Source organism: Pieris napi, chromosome 4 (assembly GCF_905475465.1).
Source record: "Pieris napi chromosome 4, ilPieNapi1.2, whole genome shotgun sequence".
Lineage (NCBI taxonomy): Eukaryota > Metazoa > Arthropoda > Insecta > Lepidoptera > Pieridae > Pieris > Pieris napi.
In genome coordinates, this window is record NC_062237.1 from 6,585,294 (window position 1) to 6,599,968 (window position 14,675).

General features: G+C 37.6%; 2 protein-coding genes across 2 annotated transcripts in view; both read left to right on the forward strand.

Moving 5' to 3' along the window:
- The first annotated feature begins 1,920 nt into the window (after positions 1-1,920).
- Positions 1,921-3,951, forward strand: LOC125048674. Its single transcript, XM_047647480.1, has 5 exons — positions 1,921-2,377; positions 2,610-2,748; positions 2,926-3,080; positions 3,521-3,668; positions 3,794-3,951. Exons 1-5 carry the CDS (start codon positions 2,223-2,225, stop codon positions 3,941-3,943), a joined length of 747 nt encoding a protein of 248 aa, XP_047503436.1. The 5' UTR covers positions 1,921-2,222; the 3' UTR covers positions 3,944-3,951.
- A 1,097-nt stretch (positions 3,952-5,048) lies between these two features.
- LOC125048673 overlaps positions 5,049-14,675 on the forward strand; it is a 46,174-nt gene continuing 36,547 nt past the window's right edge. Inside the window, exon 1 of the mRNA XM_047647479.1 lies at positions 5,049-8,307. Coding sequence (XP_047503435.1) covers positions 5,642-8,307 — 2,666 coding nt within the window. The 5' untranslated portion in view covers positions 5,049-5,641. The remainder of the gene's footprint in view (positions 8,308-14,675) is intronic.

The window sequence follows — 14,675 nt, forward strand, 5'->3', positions numbered from 1 at the left end:
ACCGTAAAATTGTAAAAACCGTTAGATTGTAATCTATCTCGTGTAGTGTAGTACAATCTACCGAATAATACATATATACAATATACGTTAATTTGTAAGCAGTTCGTTGAGGTTCACAATCTTTCGACAGTTTATAATCTCGCGAGATAGATTACAACATTATGCAAAAATATGTACGATACAGATAATATAAGAATTGACTTTGACTAATAATGTAAAATGTAAAATTCTTAAGACAAATTTGCGCGCCAATGTATGTGGCAGAATATGCGAACGATTTATGACTGTACCACCTTAACATTTATGTACCATTTTCTTGCAATAAATAAATAAAATTTCCAGGTATCTTCTACCTCGTACAATTCATGTTTTAATAATAATGGATGTACTACAAAGATTTGTTACAAATATACGTTTCAAATACGACACACACACCACCGCCACTCGTGGTCAGATATAAACTCTCGCTAAAGAGAAGAGTTTTCTATTATCGCTATAATACAATACAGAGATATATATTTATTATTAAATGTTTAATTTTAGGTACCTACTTACAACTACACAGTTAAATGCGGATTTTGCTTCAATTTATTTTTAAAGGACCCTTAAAAATTTGAGGTATCCTATTCACTGAGTGTAAGAAATCATAGTCACTATGTGGAACTGGTCTGTTAGCAAGTTATCGCGAATGATGGACATTACACTGCAGGCCCACACTTGCGAAGTGAAGCAACGCCTCACGTGGTACGATGCCTTAAGTTGCAGAATACAAATATAAACAGCGATTTATCAAACCCGCAAAAAAAGATTAACATACTTTTAAACAAATAAAATGTTACAGAATACCAGTCTTTTACGTGTAATCTTAACCTGCTTTATGACATTTTGACCTTATAGCTATCTTAAAAACTCTATATTTGCACAGATTTTTATTCTCGAATGATAATCATTTTTATGTATGTTTGTTTCGAATGTTTGATTTTCACGGAGAGATGAAACAGTTAAATATCAATTTCACGTAGGTACATATAAAATTAGCTTATTTTATTTTATTGAATCAAAAACGTATATTCCGTAGAAGTTTTGTACGTAATCCTGACTGATTCGAGCGGTAAGTTTCATATTATAAACGTACACTTATACCATTCACTAAAAATAATTACCATAAAGATGTCGTTAGTGTAGTGTTAAATTGGCGAGCTTTTATTTATCTTAATGTAGGACGAATAGTGTATTATTTGTGGTCTGCATCAATATCTTTACTATTACTTCTATCAGTAAGTCAGTCCAATAGTTTAAGAAGAATTGTTGTCTTTAAGAATATGTATGTTTTAATTATAAAATCCATTACAAAGAAGGGGTAGACTTTTCTATGAGTATGGCTTTTAATTATCTGCTCTATCACATCAAGATAACATATGTATTTTTTAATCACGAATGGAAATGCAAATAACGTAGCCATGAACACAAGTTATTTTGATCTTTAAGTAAATATCTTTACTATTATTATTTCAAAAATTAATATTCATTATTACAATTATTTATAAATTTATCATGGGCTGGTCAAAAAGTATGCACATTCATATTACTTATGTCTCAAGTTGAGTTATTTAGTTTAGAGCAAATGTAGTGTTTAGGTACTGTTTACACCAATTGGTTTAAATTTGCATTACAGCAACTGTCAATCGGGTTTTCTTTCTACTTGACAGTCTTTGGAATAATTACACATAAGTTTTTCCGTGGGGTTTTCTAATATCTATAATTAACTATAGAGTTTGAAATAGCCTATTATTCGATCTATACGTTTATAAGCGGTCGGCTATTTATCATGTTTTGTTCCTGGACAGTTTACTCCTTTACTTGTCAATTCCCTAAGCAGTAAGCACAACTGACAACAGTCGACATCGGTTGCAGTAACATAATCTGTGCAGTGTGGACTGTGGACACTGGACAGTGTCGATTTTTGAAACTCGAAAACATTGATTAACACACCTGTGCTAAAATATATATATAAAAACATTATTAAGAATTAAACTAATGACTAACGTTCTTATTCGTAGTAGCAAATCTGTGAATATGAAAATAAATTCGAAACATCCGCGAATTCTGCAATGAATTTTTGGACAATATAATAGCATTGTAATTTTATCAGCGCTAAAAGTCAGACAAGAAAGAATAAAAAAAAAAATTACTGTTCCACCTGCCACCATACTAAGAAGTACATGCCATTTTTATCGGCGATGAATACGTTTAATTTACATTTCATTTTAAAGTGTTGCTGTATCCTTCTGTTTTTATTTGTGTATAATGCTACGACTACGTCATGTAATTTTAATATCAAATTAATTCAAACTCTCCACAATGAAGGGTTCCACAGGTGAATGCATTTAGAATAAAATAGTACCCGCAACTGTCTGCTAAAACTAAGGCAAATTATGTGGTATTTTCTCTTTATTTATGAAATTTTCTTCCATTAATAAAATATTGATTAAGTCAGTTATTGTTTAACTAATAAGCTTAATTTATAAACAAAGTTGACAATATATTTTAAGAGTATATAATATCATATGATATGTGTGACCATTGAATTGATTGAAAACATTTTCCAGGAATATAACATATGATATAGATTATGGAGCTTATGATGGTAATAAAGACTTTTACGAGGATTGCTCTGTGGGACTAGAGCAAGTACTGCCAGCTGGCCTTTTTGCTTCTCCTGATGAACTTGAAGAATTGAGATATAAGGTTGTGATTTTGTACATAATAGTCTTTAGTTATATTTATAATCATCCTTACATTTTCGACGAGTAGGTGATGAGTTTTCTGGGTCTTACTAAACTACATTAAATCTGTGATACCAACTATAGATCAGTTCGTATTATCAAGTTATATATAAATCTAACACAAATCATAAAATTTTAGACAAGAACAATATTCAAGAGCAAAGTGGACGTAGAAATATCAGCAGAATTGGCAAGTCCTATCACTGTTCATCTATTGGGCACTGTACAAAGTCACAAAACATTTCTATCCCTACCCGTACATGCTCGCTATCACAAATCAGTAGCTGGTGGAGGGTAAAGGACTTACTATACTAATTTGCAGATTTATTCTATCAATTGAGATATGCAGACAATATTAATGAAAGATTTATTTAATAAAGTTTAGTGATAATGCATTCTACAAATGCGTATAAGCACAAATAAACATAAAGTAATATTTAACAAATGTAATTAAATAAATGAAATCCTAAAAAAAGCTTAGTTTGTGGACTGAGTGATCATATTCCTTTTTAGGCAGTGATTAACTTTAACACCAACCCTTTAAAACAACTTCTAAACAATATGTTTTATTGTTCCAGATTTTGTTTTTAAGGTTCCCATACATGTAATTTGATGGTTAACTAGACAAGTTGCTTGCATAAATAGTTAGATTATCATTAGTATGTGAATAAATGAATTATTAAAAGAATAGTGAATATTTCAAAATAATCCAGTTTGAAATTATTGTTTTACAGGTATGTTAGTGTGGATATACCTCCACCACTTCTCTACATTAACTGTGGCCCCAAGAAATTTGGAAAGTGTAGCGGTGAATCACTTGTCAATAGCTTCTGTCCCAAAAATCTTCAATATAAGTGCCCCTGGATACAAGTGCCTGTTGGAGTAAGTTTGTGTTTAAAAAGTAGTTGTTATTTTTAATGATTTAATGCTAATATACTAATAGCTAATATACTAATAAGGCAAGCATCAGATAGTTCTCAACATTAAGTATGATTTATTTTTTGTAGGGCGGCGCTCCACTAAGTTGGAAGATACCACGTGGGAATACGCAGCATCATAACTTGGTTTGGTTTGGGACGGTAGCAGTTGTTTGCTTTGGTTCCTTATACATCTTGAAAGAAATACATTGTCATAAGTCTAGACAAAATAAACAATAATTATAAAATTGGATATTATTTGGTGCAGCGCCATCTATGGTGCAGCATGGTAAAATGTGTTTATGGCGTTTTATAATGCAAGTCGTGATACACCGTAATCTAAAGAATATTTACCTTACTAATTATTTTAACATTCAATTGATTTTGATATTCTATCGAAATTTTATGGAATATATATAAAAAACCAAAAGTATAAAAAATCGGATTACGTATGGTATTTTGGAACAATTAATCTAATTAAAAATAATGTCGAACTATCGACTAGAAAAGTGCCACCTGTCGGCGATTGCTTGTGTTATAAAGTAGTAAGTATTAGTTACGATATTTAACGCCTCTTCTTAAAACACTGGCATCTATTGAACTTGGCTTACATTATTTAGTGTAGTAGTTTTTTGCCAGTATTGATGTACAACTTTTTAGTTTGGTACCAAATTTATTGTAATAGGTATAATTAGTGAAAGTCCTTGGTAGTTGCATAAGTAAAAAATTTATGTACCAAAAAAATTAAAAACGTAACACAGTTCATGATAAAAATAATGTCTTATTATTTTATAATCCTACTCTAGTTTTTATTGGTCACTCTCGGAATAAACAGTGAGATTGAGGCAAATGTTTTTACATTGAACTAATGGACGTGGGAGCGCATCGCCCTCTTGTTATACTCGTATAGTTCCGAAGCGCGGAACGACACTTCAGTGCTCGCGTGTGCCGGCTGCGGCTCTTGGACCACCGCCGCTGCCTCAACTTCTAGGATGTATTGCACTTTCTTTAGACTAGTTCTAAATTGATAAGTAAAGAGAGAGTAGGGTCAGCCGGTGGGCGGACCGCACAGATATGGATTTAAGATTAACGAGGAGCCGCGGGGGTGTTTACGTGCGGGCGCGGGGTGGGTGCGGGGCCAGATCGATGGTGGGCGGGGCGCAGAGGCGCGGGGCGCGGCGCGGCGGGGCGCGGTCGGCCGCCAGTCCGCCTCGGGGCCGCGTCCGCGCGGTCGTCGCCTGAAAGTGTCTTGCGGCCGGAGTGTCTCCGCGGGCGCCTGGCGGCGGCGGCGAGCCTCGCGCCGCCCGCCTCGATGCAGCGCGCGGCCGCAGCGCTCCCCCGCCCCGCGTCCGCGCCACCCAACAGCTCTCCCGACGTGCGCGCAGCGCCGCACCCGCGCCCGCGCGCCCTGTCCCGCGCCTGCGCCCGCTATTTCTTTGGGCCCGACAGCTCGACGGCACTGTGCAGGAGGTCCATTGTGAAGACTACGACTCAAGAAACCGCATTCGCATAGTTCGGACTCCGCTCGGTTGGCGTGTGATCCCGCGCACTGAGATCTACAACTCGATTCAGGTCCCACCGCCGCCTGCGGCCCAACCTCGACGCCGCTATCCTAGAGATAGACGCCGGCGCAAACCTCGAGGTTTTTCCCGCCGAAGACCTCGCTCGAAGCACGTAGTACCTGCGGAAGCCTTGCCTCCCGCTCCGCCGAGCCCGCCGACCGGTGAACTGCAGTGGCTTGCGCCGGACCTCGAGTCTCATATCCCGTCGCACACGATCGCAGTGCCACGCCAGTTGCCACCGGAGGCTACTCCGCTGGATAACCTGCTCGCGGTCGCCGAGCTTGAATTTAATCAACAGCGAACCGAGAACTCCCTAGAGCCCTCCACTCCGCCTTCCTACGGGTTCATACCCCCCGAGGAACCTAGTCGAGACGTGATGTCTTTTGAAATAGAGCAGCCGAAGACAGCAGAAGAGATGTTCTATGAACGCAAAGCGGTCGACCGAAGTGACGTTGATTTCCCTGGCGACATGTCGGAGCACAAAGATTTATTCGAAACGATCAGTGAAGCCCACTACTTGCCCGAGTTAGGTGGTCCACACGATGAAGCATTGCTAGAATCGCTCGTAGAAAAGGGTTGTGAAGATAACCAGATCCTAGGGCAAGCGCTCGACAAACTGGCGCATCTCGTGCAGGGCACTGCGGAGTATCCTGAGGAGGAGGAGGATATGTTATTAGGCAACGCGCCGGTGTCAGATATCATAGAAACACTAGAACAATCTTTAGAGTCTCCCAGCCGCAGCAGTATGACTGCCGCTCAAGGACTCCTGCACCTTCACCACATTGGCGACCACTTACAGCAGGCTGACGCTCCGGAGATTGATAGCCACGGTTACATCTCTGACCGAGTGTTTGTTTCGGATGATTCCGCTCACTGTGCTCTCGATAGTTTAACCGGGACGGCAAGCGACGTCCAGGTCGACAGTGAAATTAAAAATATTAACTTTAATCACAATGATGAAAAGAGGCTAAATAGTGAAGTTGGTTTATCCGATGTTTTGTATACCGCACCAGTACCTGATTCTAACGAAACGTTCTTAAATAAACAATTTGAAGAGCCTCCGGCGCCGTCGTTGCCGGATCAGAGTGACGTCGTACTACCGAGTGAGGATGCAGAAGTGGAGGTAGAGGGACAGACATTGTGTAATACTGTTGTAGAGAGTTGTGATAAAAGTGAAGCCGAATCTAATATTGAGAAGATTGATAACAATGAATCTGAACAAAATGCGCCCGTAATTGAGATAAAACATGAGGAATCCTTTACGAATACCCACGATGACAGTAATTTACCCACAGACTTAAGCATTCAGAACGTTGACTCGAGTCCTTTAATGTTAAGTCATAATGAAGTCACAAACGGTTTAGAAGATAATGTTTCAGATAAAAGTGATGAACAACCCAAAGACTTAAGCGTTCACAAAAGGGTGATGACACCTGGCGCTTCACCGCGGTGTACGGAAGTGCCGCGCGCTCCCTCGCGGGAGTCAGATGCAATGCAGTCGCCACAGCCTAGTGGTATACCTGCCGTGCCTTCATCACCTGAGATATTTACGATGCCACTCACTAAAAGCAAACAAACGTTATTCCTTGAAACGCTTTTATCGTCCCCTTCTCCTAAAATGTACACATCAGAGGTAACTATCACAAAACAACAGTGTGAACCATTAAATCTAGGAAAACACAGGAAATCTGCGAGTCCTACAGTATCTAGTTGTTCGGATGAGATAAAAAAAATTAATAAAGAATTCGGAGAACCTCAAGAAAAAAAATCTAGACGTGAATCTATTGATGATTTAGCTAAAATTAGTAAAGTTTTTAATAAGTGCAGTGATGAACAGACATCGAAAAAATCTGACCGGCCCTCCAGTAAACCGAGTGATGTTAATACTCCTTTACAACAATTTAATATTTTAAAGTCTCGGTCAGATTACACACTCCCGGACCCTCTCCTCATACCTAAAGACAAGCTAGAAGCGATCCTGGCAGCTCCAGCGCGCGAGATCCCCGCATTGCTTATCCAGAGGCCTGAGCTACGGCTGCCGGCTACTTTCGCCTTTCCAGCTATTCTGCAGGACCCTGACATACTCGTAGTTTCCTTGACGCAGTTGGAACATGTCCTATTAGATAGAGAAACGAAACAGGTTATATCGCCTAGAACTAAAGAGCACAAAATACACTCCTCTAAAGGCGAAAGAGACCAGACGGCGCCACCGAAACCAATTCCCTCAATGGATGCCCTCGCAGGTGACATTGACGCTGCTACCTCCGCAGCGCTCAATCAAATGCTGTGGCTGCCTTACCTCAGCCAGCTTGAGGCCATGGCCGCTTGCTCGCAGAACATGGATTTCATTAAAGCTTTGAACTCAACCGGGTATGGTGGGCCAAACTATCCAGATATATCACAAATGTTTAATCCGTCCGCTCGATTTATGGGATCAGGCTTCCCTGCGACGCCTGCCATGCAGGAGTACGATAGTCGGATGCAGTTCGCGATGTGGCAGGAAGCAATGGCGCACGCTGCCGCAGCCCGGCCGAAGCCCTCCGCACCGCCTGACCAATGCAAGGAGGCGTCCAAATCGAGCGACGTCCAAAACCCCTACGTACACTCAACGAAGAGTCATGGCAGAAGTCATTCGGCAGCGCGCACGAGCCCAATTGCGACAAGCTACAGTGGAGGGCGCGCTCTTCACAACCCATTTTTGGGCGCCTACGGGCCGGCCATGCGGCCCAGTGCTCCTCCGCCAGGACTACAGCTGTCATACCTAGGGCCGCCTGCGCCCAGTCAACGATCACCGCGCGGTCAACAGAAGAGTCCGCCGTCACCTTATTTCCCTAACAACAATTACTTGCAAGCGGCACGGAGTGGAGCTGCGGAAGCGGCGCGGCCACGAATTAGTGTCAAGTCGCTTCAGAATCTTCTGGAACCGGGTGCGGCGGCGAGAGGTCGCCGAGAGGAGCCTGAGGTGGGCAGCACCACGCCTGCCGACCCTCGTCCTCCGCACGACCCCGCCGCGATGCACCTCTGGCACCCTCTCTTCGGCAAGTGAGTATATCTTGTAGCACGCACATTTGTTGTTGTTATTTTATAGATATGTAAAATATCTTTGTTATATTTAATAATAATTATGGTATAATTGGGTAAAATTCATTATACCATAAGTCAAAAGTATTCATGAAATTTAACCATACTCGATATCGAATTGATTAAAAATTGTATTATCGTTATAATTTGTTTAAATATTATAAAGTACAAATTAAAGTGTATGAATTTTATTCATTCCCGGCTTTTTAATAATAATCAATTTCAGAAGCCACAGAATTTCACACAACAAAAATGCTAACATCTATCTTTCAGTACTATTTTAAATTATTAAATTGCATTCAAATTCCACCAAACAAAGCGTATCGTTAACAATTGTTAGCAATGGGAGGCTAATTGAAATCGGAAGTACAATTATATCCCCAAGTGGGTAAACAATTACACGTCACTAGGGGAGCAAAACTATTGTTGCATCCAAACCCCACTAATCGTAGGTCTTTTAGTGGCGCGTGGCCCCTTTTTACTTCGCGGTTTTTCCTGCAAATCTTTTAGTAATTAATCACTACTATTAAGCAAGAAACGAAAGTGGTAAAATGAATTAAGTTTAATATTGCGATTTATAATTATTCTAAAATATAATATTAAGTTAGGAAATGTAAAATAATATTACACTAAAATTAAGTAAATCTTTCGGGCAAGCAATTAACAAAGTAAAAAATAACTTTGGCTTGTTCACTAAGTATTTGTGATTATCGGTACGAACATATTCTAACATGAATAATTACTTAAATATACGTAATATTTATATTACGTTGTATACAGCATTGACCTCCCATGTCATAGAAAACTTATGACGAAGGCTATTTTAATGTAAAGATAATGATAAAACGTTAAATACTTATTTTAGGAAAGATTACCACGAATTTATGCTATTTCCACTAGACATGTCTAATTGTCTATATTAGCTCGTCTGACCTACTGGCTGTAAATATTCGTGCCTCTATCGACGAGTTTAAAGATTTGTTTAGCTCTCAACCTACTTATACTATGATGGGTCTTGTCATCTAGCCACTTAAATGTCTATTTATATAGCAAAGCTCTTGAAGCACTTTGAATATTCAATAATTTCGGGCAGAGAAGCCTCGGTAAAAGCCAATCTGATTCTAAAGATTTTTTGAACATAGAAAGAAAATGTAATAATTCCTAATTTAGGCTGAAAATGGTAATGAACAAAAAATACTGGTATTATTGTGAAAAAGCGTGGATTGCTCTATAGACGAAAAATATGGCACAGAGCGACCCACGCTTTTTCACAATAATACCAGTATTTTTTGTTCATTACCATTTTCAGCCTAAATTAGGAATTATTTTTCACATTTTAGTTTGATGTGCTTTAAAAGCGTGTTTAAAGCACATCAAACGAAACGTGTTTTTTTATTATTTATTTTTTAGTTAAATTTTTTTTATTTTTTTTTTCGGATTATTGCATTGTCATCGATCTTTGACAGGTGCGCAAAATATGAATAAAATCTGTCCGTTTAAAGTGGGTCAAGATCGAGTCCGAAGGACATACATACATACATACATACAGGTGAAGCTAATATAAAGCGTGTAAAAAGTATGTGATTACTCTATATATAGAAAAAAAATTACAATTTTGAACAAAAGCTATATGTTGCGTTTAAACTCACTCTTGAAATATAAATGCACAGTCGTGCAAATAATCTATTAGAAAAATTCTATGCAATTCCGTTCACTACGGCGCTTTTATGTTTAAATTGTTAACAGTAATAATATTTATTGGAATAACAAAGACTAATCTTGAAGATTTAAATAAGCTTACTGCTGAAAACAATTACTTCCAAATAGAAACTGGCTACAAATAAAAGATAAAGTAATAACAAACATAAAAATTAAAAAGAGGGAGGTTTTTAGTTTTACCTTCTTTTTATGTAGTTAAAAATACACAGCAAAATAGGCTTTGATAACCTCGTGACATTATTGTAGTGTGACGTCAATTATATTATGGTAAGTGCTGGGGGTGTTGTGGGGGCTTGGGAGGGGGCGTGGGAACGCGAGCAACCCGCGTACATTCGTTACTTATTGATTTCACTAAAAGACGATAAGACTTACTGACATGTAACAGCCATGTTATGTATTTTATTGACTCGCTGTTGCCATTAGATGATTTACCGAAGGGTGGTGCAGGTTATCGAGATAGAGCGAGATGGACGGCACTGGGGAGGCTTATGTCAAAGTACAGCCTGACGCAAAAACTATTTCGTAGTTGTTAATAAAAATAGTTGTGAGAAATACAGCGCTAACATTATGTTTTTTGTCTGTAAATTGTCAGGGAATAAAGGTACTTTAGGGGCCTCATAGCCTAGCGGTCTTATTAAGTGGCAGCTAGGTGAGGGGTACCGGGTTCGATTCCCGGTTCGAAGGCAAGTTTTAATTAAATTTAAATTTGTTCTCGGCCTTTGGGAGGGTTGTGCGGTACCGGGCGAGTGCCTAAACCGTACATGGAGGACACGGTCGAATTTCTAAAAGACAAGCACGAATTATAAAAAATCCTATACTTGACGCTGGATAATGCACAAATCGTGCCAGAGCCATTAAAAAAAAAAGGTACTTTAAGAAATACTGCTGACATATTAAGTGATTAGGTCTCTATTAAGTTTGAATTCTGTGGTATACAAACCTTGTTCGATTAATTTAATGAAAGTTTTAGTTTTCTTCTGGTTTAAGATGAACCACGAAAACACCGATAGAGACCATTTCTCTATATTAAAATTAAAAGTTCAAATATTGCGTTTCAAAATAAGAATCAACAGAGCAGTGTTAACCAGACGTCTTAATCTAAGATCTTGCGTATCCTGGCTGGTCCCTAAACGGGTCTTTTTCTAAGTCTCTATCGAAATAAAACCATGACGTAGACCCAAGAAATACACGTCGTGTAAGAAGGCTCAACAATTTTGTCAATAAAACACGCGTTAACTCGCCCCTTGCCTAAGGAGGGTTACGAAACTGCAATAATTGAAATATCAAAAAAGTTTCGAACTCGAAATTCTAGAACGAAATATTTAAAATTCCAAATTTAAACTAACCCCACATGTACCGTCATGTTAATCAATACAGCAGTCAATTTTTATTGATGTTATTTAGGCGTTAATAGGACCGTTTTAAATGATTTATCAGACAGCCCAATAGAAAATTGTGAACTGCACTTTATCGTAAACAAACTACGGATGCATTTTCAATACACGCACTTACCCTTCATATGGTGACTTAAACTCACATTAAAGTAGACAGCCACGTAATGTCTTTGGAGTTGTTCTATATTTAAACGTCGGAAAATATATAAACAAGAAAAAGGCATAGAGCTTTCTTGTTTTCTGTATTTCTTCTAGAGATTAATCTAGCTACACAATTGTGTCATTTGGCCTAAAATGTTCTAGTAGGAGTTACTTGACGAATTGATGTCTATATATATATAAAAATGAAACCCGTTTTCCGTTGTCACGACATAACATGAAAACGGCTTGACCGATTTGTCTGATTTTTTTGTTATAATATTCCTTGAAGTACGAGGATGGTTCTTACGGAGAGAAAAATTAAAAAAGTTGAGTGAAAAAGTCTAAAAACAACACTTTTCTATATTCCCATACAAAATAATTGTAATAATACTTAAAAGTCAATTTGAACTTTAATACCATAACATAAAGTTCAAATGTTAGTGGAGGGGTTCCGGGAAGGTAAATTTTAATTTTTTGACATAATGTATTTGTTGTCTTATCAACTTTCTTTTTTTTATCTTACTAGCTAGACCGGTGTCCCGAATAGCAGAAAAAGTATTAAAAAAAATAAAGAATCGACTGTTAGGCGGTACGATGTTCGCCAGGCCAGCTAGTGTTTGATAAATCTTTGCGATATTTTCATATTATACATACTCAGGTAATATCTAATATATAAAATTCTCGTGTCACAATGTTCGTTCCCATACTTCTCCCATTTTTTAATTTTTTGACAATTCTTTTGGTTTTTTTTTTATGTTACAACATACAAAAAAAACCATACAACCCTTAATTTTCATCTACCCTCTACGAGGTTCCTCTCCGGTTCCGGAACCTCTTGAACTATGAGGTTTATATAGAGAAAAATCACAGAACAAATCTCTGGGGTAGCATAGCAAATTGTTCCATGTTGGTATGTACTAAAAAAGTAGGCTAAGTAAAATCACATTAAGAAGAAACGAAGTTCGCGGGGGCAGCTAGTATGTTATAAACTTCGTTCGCGCGAGAACTAGAATATATGTATTTTTAATTTTTATTGATAACATAATTATACATAAAACAATTTAAAAAAGATTAAGTTTTTAGCGAAAATGTGTCGCCTTATGTTATCTGCCGATCTCTTTCAGCATGTAGCAATATTTATACAAAACATTTGATTAAGTAAAAATAAAAAATGTATCAGCAGTATTATCTTAAAATAAAAAGCCAAGTTTGGCAAAGGGTTTGCGAATAGGGAAAGATTCGGAATCGAGACTTAGTTTGAGTTTCATAAACAAGGCTTGGCGCTATATGTGACTCCCGTATGTCAATTTTTTTTTGACTTCAACTCTCAAATGTCAAAATCCGATACATTGTTGTAAAAATCTTAAATTTATCGCTATTAGCTTGACGCGTATTTGTGTGAAACTAAACAGTTTTGTGCTGTAATATTTTTCTTAACTTTTTTCAGTCATTTTTAACCGACTTCGAAAATGGATATTAGTTGATGATCTTAGACTTCAAACGTTCGTACACGTGTGATAAATATCGGACATTAATCCACGTACTAATCAGAAACTAAAAGTTATTTCCATCGACTTCACTTATTTTCCAACTTGGGAACAGTCTAACATTTATAATTGCTTCAGCAATTTTTGAGATACGGGTTACCCATTTTTATGTATCATGTATGATTCATCAATATATCTTTATATACAATACCTAGGTAAATAAGGAAGTTGAATTTGTAATATTTTAATTACTGTTATTTACGTTACCGTTAAATATTTTGCCGAAGCTGGTAGAACTACGTTCCAAAGATTACCTTCACAAAATATACCCATAAATGTAGGCACAATTCTCTTAGGTTTAAATACTATGCCTCGTGGTGTTGCGGTCATATTAGGCGACTGCATCTGGTCCGAATCCCGGTTGGAGCGCAAATTTATTCAAGTTTAAATTTTTTCTCTACCTTGGTTAGTATGGTGCCGGAGTCGATATGTAAATTAAAGTGTGATGATTATAAATAACGCTATAGTCGACGTCTGTCAGAAATCGATCGTGTAACTTTAATGAGCCGTGTTCTAGTTACAGTTTATGGAAAAGCGATTTAGTTATTTTATATTCAGCCTCAAGGCCTCGTGGAAGCACTAATAAAGTAATGTATTCCCCCACCCTCCGCCACCCCTTTATGGGCCGTGTGTTTAATACTAGATACAATGTACCGGCTCTACATTAGTGTTCTGTTCATTCATTGTGTTTACATTATTGTCCTGAGTTTGATACTCTATAAACATTACAAATCTATAAAGTATAATCAACATATGTTATGCAGTTATCTTTGCATTATGCATGGCTTGCGTAGCGTCATCCCTTATCTATGACTACTAAAATGATCATTTTTTTTATATGTCTGTATATTATTAGTATTTTTTATCACGTTTTTTGTTTTATACTTTCTTGTACTCTACTCAAAATGGCTGTGCATTAAGTAGTATAATTATTAGAGCATAAACTACAAGTTCTTTAGAATACATTTATACAATCTTCATACATTCCCATTCGTTTCTCATAGTAACTATATCTTGCTTTAGATTAACTGGTACATTTTAATTTTTCATATAAATTGTGTTCGCATATCTTTAGAAAGATACGGTTTTATTATATTTTGTTGTAATAGTTCAGTTCCGTTACCCGCTGATAGTATAAATAAAAACGTATCAAAGAACGTCCAAGTAAATTTTTGACCTACGAAATAATTCGTGACGTTGCTCCATTTATTCGGAACAAAGTCTAAAGTAAACCATTTTGACCTTAACTAATTCCGCCGTGACCCGCGCCTGACTCATCGGCTTTCAGCTCGTTACACAAATGTCAAATAATGTCAACTACTACGACTAACAAAGCAGTTAAGCTTCTAAAAATATAGGTAGAAATTTGTTTCACTTGAATTATTAATCTTCTGGATGTATTCATAGTTTGGCTTCGCTTCGGCACTGTTGTTATAGAACGAAACAGGCATGAGCTACACCTGACTGATCCTGCCAAATGGCACGCAACTAAGAACTGGTACGCTCTTTTCTTGAAGGACTCTACAAG

Bases quoted from the DNA above. Each gene is read 5' to 3' on its own strand.
- LOC125048674 (XM_047647480.1), top strand. From the start codon at position 2,223: ATGCCATTTTTATCGGCGATGAATACGTTTAATTTACATTTCATTTTA. The intron at 2,378-2,609 runs GTGAATGCATTT...AACATTTTCCAG, and splicing joins CACAATGAAGGGTTCCACAG to GAATATAACATATGATATAG. The intron at 3,081-3,520 runs GTAAAGGACTTA...ATTGTTTTACAG, and splicing joins AAATCAGTAGCTGGTGGAGG to GTATGTTAGTGTGGATATAC.